General features: G+C 32.3%; 1 protein-coding gene across 1 annotated transcript; it reads left to right on the top strand.

The window, feature by feature from the left end:
- Positions 1 to 6,387: 6,387 nt before the first annotated feature.
- On the top strand, positions 6,388 to 10,546 carry LOC134694081 (uncharacterized). Its single transcript, XM_063555074.1, has 2 exons — positions 6,388 to 6,620; positions 8,020 to 10,546. Exon 2 carries the CDS (start codon positions 8,058 to 8,060, stop codon positions 10,017 to 10,019), a length of 1,962 nt encoding a protein of 653 aa, XP_063411144.1. The 5' UTR covers positions 6,388 to 6,620; positions 8,020 to 8,057; the 3' UTR covers positions 10,020 to 10,546.
- Positions 10,547 to 13,229: the final 2,683 nt, after the last annotated feature.

Here is a 13,229-nt window from a genome sequence, read left to right as displayed (position 1 = left end):
TGAAGTCTGAATATATCCATAATCGTATCAAATTAATATATGAGAACACCTACTTATAAACTGTTACGCGTCGCATACTATGTTTAGAGATATGCATAATAAATCTAAATTAAAAAAAAAGGAATTCTTAAAGCTTACTTTGACAAATTTTAAACTAACTTCATTTCAACAAGTTTAAATTACATGTTCTAAAATAGAGCTAAGAATTGTTTGCATTGTAGTAAATTTAAGTCTTTGAAATTTTATTCAAATACGCTATTGAACATCATCAAAAGCCAATTAATACAATAATTTTGTGTTTTATAAATTAGTGCCTTCAATAAATAAAAGTCGTCATAGAACAGTCTCATTTTCATACCGGTATTCGAAATGACTCTTTCATTGCTATTACAACAAATATGTCATAATAACATGACAGAGAATTTTGTTTCGGAATATTCTAGATAAATATACTAAAATCAAATTTTGAACTATGTACCCTCCTAAGCTTGGAAATGGCTAGTCACATATAGTAAACGGCGTTTTTCTCACAATGACGTTCTACCTCCATAAGCCTGGATATGTCGTGGCTGGTCACATATGAGTACACTTTCTACACGTTTTTATGAAATAATAGTGATCTTGTATCGAAAAGATTCAAAAGTTTGATACAAAAATTGAAAAAAAAATTGTCAAATAGGAAAGGCATGAATTATCTGCAAGACGCCTGTATGTGAATCAAATTGGACGTTTGCATGTTGAACAGGTCGAGAACTCTAGATTTCCTGACGTCAGAATATATTTGCATAGTAATTTCCCAAACACAATGCAAATGATGGCCTTGAAAAACTGACCAATCGACTCAATGAACTACAATGCATTGTGGGCTACTACGAGTGTACTATCACTTCACAACACGTGGAATTAATGGAAAAACTGAAAACTAATAAAGTGTCTGGGATTCTCAAAATAAATGTTTTTGTTCTGCAAATATGTTTATTGAAATACATATAACATAATCTTCAATTTGCATGCTCAGATTAAAAATGTATTGTTTACGGGCTTCACAATTCGACTTTCTTTTTCGCCTTGTAAAAGGTGTTGAACAGGTTTGTTCCATAGTTATGTATTGTACATGTACCTGTGCACTAATTTCACGGCGTGAAACAGTGGAATTTCAGAACGTAAATATTTTGAGCTCTTTAAACCTGTATAATGTCCTTTAAAAACATTTCTGCCTCGAAAACAAGACAACTGGCACAGAAACACATCTATCTGTACTGGATGTGTAAATTTTTTAATCAAGACCTGAACTATAAGTGAGAACATCATAATATTCACCCATGTTAAAATAAGTGTTATAAAATAGGGTAGGAATTGTGCTTGATATTCGAGGGATGAAGACATAATCTTTCAATCAGTTTACAGCCGATTGCAGGTTAGGTAAACTGCCATCCTATAAGAGTAGACAAGTCCGAGTATATCTAATTTACATGTCTAAAAGTCTAGACTAATTCGAAAGGAGGGAAGTATACCTTACATAATAACGACTTTACGGTTCAGCTAACAAGCAAGCTAACCAAGGATTCTAAATTTTATTACACACTCAATGAAATCGGTTGTAACTGAGGTCTGGAGCTGGCATGTAAGTAACTGCTAGTAGTCCTTTGTTAATTTATGTATTATTGTCATTTTTTTTAGTTTCTTTTGTTACCTATTCATTCTGACTCGGACTTCTCTTTTACTGAGTATAACTGTGCATATTGCTGTGTGTTTGTTTATACTTCATTGGATAGATGTATAAAAGGGGGAAAAGGGGGGGGGGGGGGGGGGGTTAAGATCTCAAAAACATGTTCAACCTCGCTGCATGTTTGCGCCTGTCCCAAGTCAGGAGCCTTTGGCCTTTGATAGTCTTGACTGATTTTAATCTAAGTTTCTTTTGTATAATTCGGAGTTTAGTATGACGTCCATTGTCACTGAACTAGTATGCATATTTGTGCCAGCTAAAGGACTTCTCGAGGTGCGGAGATTCTCGCTGTATTGAAGACCCATTGGTGGCCTTCGGCTGTTGTCTGCTCTATGGTTGGGTTGTTGTCTCTTGGTAAATTATAGCTTAAACATATTTTGTACTGTTTCATCCATTGATAAAGTCCGTCGGTTTTAAAATATACCTCAGAGGTATTTTAATCGTTCGGCTGCTGTCCTATTGACGTATGTGCAATGTCTCAAATTATCTAAACCCTGTGGATCAAATTTGATGCTATATTACCTTCTAAGTTTCCTGAAAACGTGCTTTGTATATAGAAAGAAGACGATAAGGTATGAGTGCCAAATGAGATCTCTTTCCACCCAAGACGTAATCTACTAAACTAAGTTTGTCTTAGGGGTAATTGTGTGTATCACTGTTGTTTGTTGCTGTCTACATAAAATCTCCGTGTCATCACCAAACCGTGATATATATGGCTATATATCGGATAGTTCAAACACTTATTTTCTCGCATAGAAACAACTCTTCATTAATCTGAGCATGGAACGAATACTTTATATCACGAACTATAAATCTGGATACAAAAAATGAAAAACTAAGCAAAATTGTTAATCCCGCGCATTGCACGAAAAAATGTGTTGTATTTCAGTAAATGACACGTGTTCTTGTTTAATTGTAATCACGTAGTAGTCCATCATTCATTGCTACTCATTTAGTTGATTGGTCAAAAACCTAGGTAAAAATAAATTGCGTTATACGTAAATAAACAATTACATGTGCGAGGACATAAATATGCTAATTTATGCATGGCCATATATGGTAGTGGTCCCGACCTGTTGAATATTTGTTTCAAAAACTCTGAAATGAATAAAATAACACTGCAACAAAATCCCTGTACCAACACTTTTCGATGTGAACCCGTTACTGGCTTTGAACAATGGGTGATTTAATCTGTGTAAATGAGTGGACAGTATCAAATACATTACAGCTTTTTTTTTTTATATCAGAATCCTCGAAAAAGCTTGGTTGAATCTGTAACAACTTTAAAATATCAAGATACTGCCGCGCTATTTAAACTTTCCTAAGTGAGCAAGATTCATCTTAAGTAGTGCAAACAAATACAGCAAAGAAGTAATATTAACATCACATTTACAACTGTTATTTGATAAAATTAAAATGTTATATCTTATTTTTAGATATAAGGTATAACTAACAAAAAAATGAAATGAAATTTCCATTACATTGCGTTCAATATTTTATATCACTTGACAACGTCGATTAACTATCCTTTTATCGGGATGATATCAGATGAGAAAGGTAAAGTTTTAGTTGTGTTTAATATTTACTTTTCAGTAGTTTTGAGTGTATACCATGCTTAAGAACATAGGCATTCGGCTGTTGTCTGCTCTTTGGTCATGGATGTTGTGTGCTCTTTGGTTTGGATGTTGTCTCTTTTACATATGCCCCATTTCCATTCTCAATTTTATTAGATGTCGCCATATTTACATATGTGTGTTATTTTCTAATTCACATATGTAAAACCTTTTTACCCAAGATAATCAATACATATATGCATCTACTGCTAATCAAAGGTGTATTTTACTGACAATCTAAAGTTATGGAGGATAATCATTTCATATATAATGGGGAATGTGTCATAGAATATTAAATACAATCGATATTTGTGACTCACTGAAAAGGTAAGTAGGATAATGCATTTGATCAATATTGTTAAAGATAGATTGTATGAATAAAAGTCGAAATCTCAACTAGTTTGCGAAAATAAAATTTTCAATGGGAAATTATCGACTATAAATTTTAATAATTGTTTAATCAATCCAACATGCATATAAAAGTAGGGGCACATACAAACATGTGCATGTTAAATGATAAAAAGTAATATATTTATAAGTTACTAGTTTATGATACTAGCTATTCATCCCTATTAAATTTTTAAGCAGTGCAGATATTTTATTGATTCATAAAATTTATGTCTTGTTACAGATTAAATCACTGAAATGGATACCATAAATAAAGTTTCAGAAAACATGGAATTTGATCATGGAACTGACTTCATCAACATGAGGAAAAAAAACCTTTTGGGATTTGTATGACCTGAAAAGATACCAAGGCAAAGGAAAACATAGTGTTTGTCTGCATAGAACTTTTGATGGAACGCTTGTGTTACGAAATAATTTGATAAAACCTTTAATCAACCTATTTGAAAAAGAATTCAAGGCCTGCCTCGTCCGAAGGAAACCACACCAAGACCAGATCATCAATATTCGCTATCCTGACAAAACTTCTGATTTATATCTAGACTATTTGGAAAATTGTGATGAGCAAGGTATGACATCACCAAGGATACAAAATAATTTTTCTATTTTGAATATGAATATGTTTAAGTTGCAGGATTAAAGAACATTTAGTTTATTTTACTACAAAACGAAGAACTAAGATTTTTTTCTCAATTTGTATTGCAAAATAACATGTCATTTCTAAAACATAAAGGCAACAGTAGTATACCGCTGTTCAAAACTCATAAATCCATGGACAAAAAACAAAATCGGGGTAGCAAACTAAAACTGAGGGAAACGCATTAGACATAAGAGGAGAACAACGACACAACATTAAAATGTAACACACACAGAAACGGACTAAGCATCAGACAACATCTTACGAGAATAACAAATATAACATCAAAACCAAATACATGAATTTGGGATAGATAAGTACCGTGACACGTCTTATAGTAATGTGAATTCACACTCAAAAATAAGAGAAAACAAACGACACAACGGAAACAACCTTAAAATGTAACACACACAGAAACGAACTATAATATAAGAATGGTCATATTCCTGACTTGGTATATAGTGTTTAATATTTACTTTTCAGTAGTTTTGAGTGTATACCATGCATAAGAACATAGGCATTCGGCTGTTGTCTGCTCTTTGGTCATGTTGTTGTGTGCTCTTTGGTTTGGATGTTGTCTCTTTTACATTTGCCCCATTTCCATTCTCAATTTTATTAGATGTCGCCATATTTACATATGTGTGTTATTTTTTAATTCACATAGGTAAAACCTTTTTACCCAAGATAATCAATTTATATATGCATCTACTGCTAATCAAAGGTGTATTTTACTGACAATCTAAAGTTATGGAGGATAATTAATTCAAATAAAATGGGGAAAGTGTCATGGAATATTACATACAATCGATATTTGTGACTCGCTGAAAAGGTAAGCAGGATAATGCATTTGATCAATATTGTTAAAGATAGATTGTATGAATAAAAGTCGAAATCTCAACTAGTTTGCGGAAATAAAATTTTCAATGGGAAATTATCGACTATAAATTTTAATAATTGTTTAATCAACCCAACATGCATATAAAAGTAGGGGCGCATACAAACATGTGCATGTTAAATGATAAAAAGTAATATATTTATAAGTTTCTAGTTTATGATACTAGCTATTCATAATTCTTATATGATTTGCATATCTATAAATACTTGAATTGGATTGGTCAATAAGAATTTTTCTCTAAGTTTACACTTCGATAAACCATGTTTCCGAAACTACTTTTGTAATCTATTCATGCGCGATACACAAGCTTGCAGTGATCCCGGGATTTTCAGCAAATTGAGATTAAAAAACAATTGCATAACAGTTGTGACTATTCTAGTGCATATATAACAAAAAAAGAAATAAATTTATTGCACTAAAGCTTCGAAAATGTACAAAAATTAAATTTAATAAAATTCCGCGAAATTTCATGAAGGATTTGGCGAATTTACGTCATGGCAAAACACGACGTCATACGAATGGAAATTTTCAAGGTAAAGATTATTTCGTTACGTGTACACTTCAAATTCGGATAAAATTTAATTAAAATGAATATTTTGAGGTAGGTGCTGTTTCATTTAAGATTCCGTTGTATTTATCGGACATTTATGGTTTTTAGAAAGTCAAGATGGCGGCGTACTCCTTAGTTACGACTTGCCATTGTGCTTTTGATGGTAAATATATACAGTAGCCACCAAAAAAAAAAAAATGTTTGGCTGAAGAATTCTAAGGATTAAACACATTTTTTCTAGAGGTTATTGATGTGTAAACCGGGGCTCTTACTCACAAACTCAACATAAAAGTCCTACGGACTTTTATTCAGTTTGTGAGTTAATCGCCCCGGTTTACACATCAATAACCTCTAGAAAAAATGTGTTTAATCCTATAATAACTTTTAAATTTTTAAGCATTGCAGATATTTTATTGATTCATAAAATTTAATAAGTTATGTCTTGTTACAGATTAAATCACTGAAATGGATATCATAAATAAAGTTGCAGAAAACATGGAATTTGATCATGGAACTGACTTCATTAACATGAGGAAAAAAAACCTTTTGGGATTTGTATGACCTGAAAAGATACCAAGGCAAAGGAAAACATAGTGTTTGTCTGCATAGAACTTTTGATGGAACGCTTGTGTTACGAAATAATTTGATAAAACCTTTTATCAACCTATTTGAAAAAGAATTCAAGGCCTGCCTCGTCCGAAGGAAACAACACCAAGACCAGATCATCAATATTTGCTATCCTGACAAAACCTCTGATCTATATCTAGACTATTTGGAAAATTGTGATGAGCAAGGTATGACATTACCTAGGATACAATATCATTTTTTCTATTTTGAATATGAATATGCTTGCAGGATTAAAGAACATTTAGTTTATTTTACTGCAAAACGGAGAAATAATAAGATTTTTTTTTCATTTTTTATTGCAAAATATCAATTCATTGCTAAAAGATATAACTTGTTTTATTTTGGTAGGCTATAAATAACACGGAATAGGTTGAGTTAGAAGCACCGGGTTAAATTTCCGAATCCACTAAAAATTCAACCACCATTTCGCAAAATCCACGACAAATCACATATCTAAAACTAGGTCACTGACCTAATTTATCAGATTAACTTGTATCCCCTACATTTGATCAAATACTTTTAATAAAGCTCTTAAATATATTGGTTATCTGACATCTGTTACAGTATCACGAAATAAGATATAACGAATCAAACTGCAATATAATTGGTCAATTTAAATAACGCGGAAAAAACATCCAGAACTGATGCCCTGTTCAAATGTAGTTATTAAGATGTATGTCGTTAGTCAATATTAATAGAAAAAATACATGGCAAAATCCGTATCATATGTCGTATCATCCAGAGACACCAATATCAGCTCAAGGGCCTTTAGGCCCGAGGGATGATATTGGTCGAGGGTGATACGGCATGTGAAACGGATTTTGCCATGTTTTATACGCTTTATCATATATTTCAACAGGAGAGTATTATATTATATGAACTGTTTTCTGATCCATAGCACTGGGTTACCTTCAGTTCTACTTTTGTCTTGCTTCAAAAGCCTAAAAAGAACTTCTCAATTACTTATCCGAAGCACCTGGGTTACCTTACACTTTTCGTGCTGTTGTTTTAAAAATATTTTGTTTATTATTGTATTTTAAGTGTGTTTTGTATTTTCTATAGTTGCATTTAGTGGGCAAAAAAATATGAAAACTTGACGTTCGTGACGTCACATACCAAACAATGACGTCATTCAATAAATTACGTCACTCCAGAAAGACCGTTCTATTGGACCTAATTTGAAGAAATTTTTTCTTAAGCTTACATAAATAACAACTAACTTCATGTGTAAAAAAAAAAAAAAAAAAAAAAAAAAAGTAGGGGTGTGATAAAGGGTAGGGTGTGATTAAGGGTATGCGATAAAGGGTGCGCATCAAAGTTGCGCGATATGGATTAAACAGCAGGCTATTTATCACATATGCAAAACTACTGTATTTACTACTGAACATATGATAAATATTAGTAAGACTAACACGATTTAAATATTTGGCTTTAATATTGAAATTGTCTTTATAAGAAAAGAAATATTTGAATTATGCCAATTTATTTCCATATTTTCATGAAAATGTTTTGTAAAATGTATTATAATTGATCTACATTTCAAAGTTTTTTTTTCATATATTACAGGAGAAAATTGCTTAAGGTTTCCGACAGACGGTATAGAGATGAAGCTTAAGTTTCACAATACACAAAAAAGTGAAAGAATTATTAGAATGAGACAAAAAATAATAAAGGTTATTGATCTTTTACGACAAAGAACTCTTAATCATTTAACCTTTATCACAAGCGGAAGTTTAGCAGAAGGGTTAGACCTGCCAGGTAGTGATAGAGATGCTATGATTGTTGACAATACTGTTATTATTGTGCAAAATTTGAAAAAAATCTATTTTCATTCACAGAAATTGACATTATTTATGGAAAAGGATAATCAACATTATGGATTTACTAAATTGAAATTGATAACGGCCAATGGTAATGTTTACGCCACAAGCTTCTTTTTAAAAACAGACAATGGAGTTTATTTATCAAATCGTCGATATCTTAATCACTTTTTGAACGAACATTCAGTGTATGGGTTATTAATACATGGTCCGTGTGTGTCTGATAAACAGATGGTGCAAGATATAGCCTTCTGTTTTCAATTGCACGAATGGCCTTCCGTAGCCAAAGGCTGGATCTATCGGCATAGACCAAGACAGTGGCCAGGTGGAACGTTGATTGACAGCATAATTAGTGATGGATGTTTACTTGTACCTATTGGCCCAAAATATGTTGACAATGAACATGATGAATTATTCTGGAGAATATCATTTTCATTAGCAGAAAAGAAGCTAGTTCACAGTTTCAATTATACTCAGTTTATGTGTTACACTGCCATGAAATTTTTATTGAAAACAATAATAGACAAAAACGAGGCTACAAACGAATTATTATGTTCGTATTTTTTGAAGACTTCATTGTTCTGGGTATCGGAAGAATGTTCTAAAGATCAATTTCAAGTATACAAAATCGCACAATGCTTAAAGCTATGTCTTGATAAACTTATTGAATGGGTTTATAAATGTTATTGCCCTAACTATTTTATTCCGGAACAAAATATGTTTAAAGGAAAAATTACCGTTTCAAACAATATACAGCTTTTAGAGATACTTATAAAGATTAGAGATGAGAGTTTGGAAATCATACTTAGTGAATTTTTAAATTGGACAATTGCCACAAACTCTGTTTGTCAGATTTCAACATTGGAACTCATGTTTTTAAAGGTTGATCGGGAGCCTAGAATTATGGATATCAACGACGGTTTTGAAAGTTTAATAAGAATTAACAACCTGCTGATGTTTGAATCCTCAAATTTTATTCGCGGAATTTGTAAGTTTTATCATAGTGTCACAAGCCAACATACCGTACAGTCTTTTCCTTTGTCTGAAGTATTATTGGGAACTAATCATGAGCGTTGTCCTCGTCATAAGATATTTTCTTATAAATCAAACAAAACTCATTATTATCTTCGTCGTAAAATGTTACTAGATGGTACGAAATCAGATGCAGTGTCTGGTTGGTTGTTTTATGCATCATATTATTACTTAAGAGAACAATATACCGCAGCTTTGAAAATTGTGGATTATGTTCTAAGTCGGTGTGAACCTGGAATGTTATCTTTATTAGTGAGCTCTTATAATTCCCAGCAGACTAGTAATTACAAAAATATTGCTGCATGTAACAGTTTGACATTGAATGACCGGATGAAATTATTAACTTATTCGAATATAAACTATGTTAAAAACTCTGCATTGATACCAACAGAATTACAATACGAGGTACAGAAACGGAGCTTAATAGTTCCACCTGTAGTGATGTCACACTGTTTGCGTTTTTTCTGCTACCATCATTTACATGATATTTACAACAGACAACAGTCTTTACAAGATCTACTAGTTACAATAGAGAACAGATATTTCGTTGTAGAAAATTTGCTCTCCCCCTCCTATACATTATTAGGAACTTGTTATCAGATCTCTGGAGACCAGCAATCGGCCCAGCGATGTTATGAGAAGGCATTATGTAGTGGAGGTTTTATTTGTGAAAGTGCAGGATCCAGACTGGCAAATCTTATATCAAATGTGTAGTGTAATATATGATTCACCTGCACGACACGTGATCATAGATTCTAATGCAACATTGTTTCTTACGCTCATTTTGTTGGATAACGTCACCAATTTTCATGATATCAATTCGCAAATGAAGTTATGAAAGCGTACGTGCAAGTGCAGACGACGTATAGCAGATTTTAAATGTATGATTTGACGTCGTTTTCTGTCAGTTTGATTAGAATAGAGATAACAATTTTGTATTTTAAGGTGCTAAATGTACATGTACAATCAATACACAATTGTATAAGCTAAAGAGATGATCTGTAGAGCCAAGCACAAAACAAACATAATTGCCTTTGTTAGTTATAAAAATCATCATACTTTATAAATTGTATTATCTAAAAGTTATACACTGTCAACCTTTCGGATTACAGAAAAATGTACCAAAAATAAATGCAACCACACAAAAATCATTATGTGAAATACATGAAATATATAAAAAGTAAACTTAAAAACACCCAAGGAAATATTTTATCAAATGGCAAAATCAAAAGCTTAAACACGTCAAACGAATGGAAAACTAATAAAACTGAAGTAAAAAACATTGTAAACCTGCTCTTTTTTTTTTTTTTTTTAATGTGAGACAAGTATGTGAAAAAACCACACAAACACATAATATCGATCAAGAGACTATGAAAATTACTATTCTGATCCACAAAATGCAGTACATTAAAAAAACAAAACACAAAAAAATTAACATTCCCCCCCCCCCCCCCCCCCCCAAAAAAAAAACTAAATAAAAAATCATTTTCAAGCAGTTACAATCTAGTGAATAATGAATATCCTGCGTACAAAAAATATTATCTTGTTCTCATAGAAAACAAACGAGTGTTCTCCTTTTATTCAATCGGGATTTGTTTTCCCTCAATCGATTTATGACTTAGCGGTATAGTACTGTTGCCTATATCTTATAGAGATGAATAAATCAAAGGAACACCCACGTGAATTCATTCTTAATATGTTTTTGCCATCCACACTATTTTCGTTTCTTTTCTTTTTTATTTACAGATAATACCGTTGGTTTTCTCATTGGAATGGTTTCACACTAGTATTTTTTTTGCCTGTAATTTGACCTATAATGGTTTAATTTATAAATTGTGACTATTCGAAGTTAAAAACATCGCAGTTCTCGATATATATTTGGTAAGATAATTATTACAAATAGAAAAAAAAGAAGAAAATACACGATTTCGTACAATACAATTTGAATATTAATATTCTGATTCACAAAATCCAATTACTGCACCAAAAAAGAAGAATAAAAATAATCTATTGTATTGAACAATATCCCTAATGTGCCTTGAAATGAGGAACTGAGGAATGCTGAACCATTTGTGTTAATTTAGAAAGTAGGGGAACACAGAATAAATGTGTGAAACCTATGGAGCTATTAAATGTGTTCAAAGTATTAAATTTTCAAAGAACTTATTGTGTTAAAATGGGATTTTTTACCACGAGGAGCCGCATCGCAAAAGAATACTCGGGGTTTGCTAATTTACGGAAAAATGAATCACACTTCGTACCCCGAAAATTTAACCACATATTTAAAAATCTCTCAGCTTCGAAACAAGCCATCATACATATACAAGTTTACGATATGGGCTGAGCAACAGAAGAAAACGTTACCATTACCGCCTATGGAGAGACAATTACGCATATTGCCCCATATAAATATTTAATTCAATCGCTGAGCTTTCCTTCTGGCTGTTATTACTTTTATTTTGGTATTGAACAAGTCATTTCTTTTTCGACTGTACATGGATTTAAAACAATAAATCCGTAAGATGTAATATTATGAATAACTACTTTATGTCTAAATTCAGTAAAGATTAGTTTATAAGACTGTTAAACTTTATACCGGATTTGTTATAACATGAGCAACACGACGGTTGTCACATGTGGAGCAGGAACTGCTTACCCATTCGAACCATCTGCTTTTGGTTTTCTCTTGACTGTCTCTCTGGTATCTTTCGTCCCTCGTTTATAACACTTTTCGTTACCTTGCTGGTGTTTTCATTTCAATGAATGTGAAAATCAATCATGTGGTCATTTTTATAAATTTCCTGTTTACAAAACTTTGAATTTTTCGAAAAATTAAGGATTTTCTTATTCCAGGCATAGATTACCGTAGCCATATTTGGCACAACTTTGGGAAATTTTGGATCCTCAATGCTCTTCAACTTTGTACTTGTTTGGCTTTATAAATACTTCGACTTGAGCGTCACTGATGAGTCTTATGTAGACGAAACGCGCGTCTGGCGTACTGAATTATAATCCTGTTCCTTTGATTACTATTTGTGCAATGGTTATTATGTTTATCAATTTAGACTTGTACGATCAATATACTCTCATTGATCATTTGAATAAAGTTTTTTTGAAGTTGTATGAAATTAGCACCGTAATGAGATTCTGTAATATAGATTCTTTATCTATATATTTATCTTAACTGTCGTAGTTTGAAAAAATCAATTACAGTGAACAGATGCACGTGAGTAAATAAATCTGAAATAATTTTTCCAAAAAACGCCCAAATGTGTTCCAATTGACAATCCTGTCCCATATCCCGAATATAACCTACTGAGTTAAACTTATTATCGGGTTTGTACTTACATGAGCAACAAGACGGATGTACCATATGGAGCAGGACCTTTTCTCCTTCTGGTGCACCTGAGATTATTCCCAGTTGTGTAGGAGTTCGTGCTGAGCAGTCTTTCGTTTTTCAAGCTGTGTTTTGTGTACTGATGTTTGTCAGTTTGTCTTTTTCTTTTCAGCCATGGAGTTGTCAGTTTATTTTTCACTTATGGGTATGAATGTCCCTTTGGCATCTTTTGACTCTTTTTAACTGTTTCAAAAGGAAAGACAGAATGAATTGCTCAAAATGATTTGGCAAGTTATTACCAAAAGCAAACGAATGAGTGTTTGTCTCATTGCATGACAAAGTAAAATAACACAAAATACAGAATTTCAAGGAAAATTCAGAACGGAAAGTTCGCTATCAAATGTCAAACTCAAAACCTCAAACACATAAACGAATGGAAAATAATTCTCATTTTCCTGACTTGGTACAGACATTTTCTTATGTAGAAAATGCAGGACTAAACCTGGTTTTATAGCTAGCGAAAAATCGCACATGTATGACAGTCGAATATAATTCCATTATATTGACAAAAATGTGTGAGCAAGACA

This window comes from Mytilus trossulus, chromosome 13 (assembly GCF_036588685.1).
Source record: "Mytilus trossulus isolate FHL-02 chromosome 13, PNRI_Mtr1.1.1.hap1, whole genome shotgun sequence".
In the NCBI taxonomy this organism is placed as follows: domain Eukaryota; kingdom Metazoa; phylum Mollusca; class Bivalvia; order Mytilida; family Mytilidae; genus Mytilus; species Mytilus trossulus.
This window is presented reverse-complemented; position numbering and strand designations above follow the sequence as displayed.

What these genes read in the sequence shown, in the direction of transcription:
- LOC134694081 (XM_063555074.1), top strand. Translation starts at nt 8,058, where the DNA reads ATGAAGCTTAAGTTTCACAATACACAAAAAAGTGAAAGAATTATTAGA.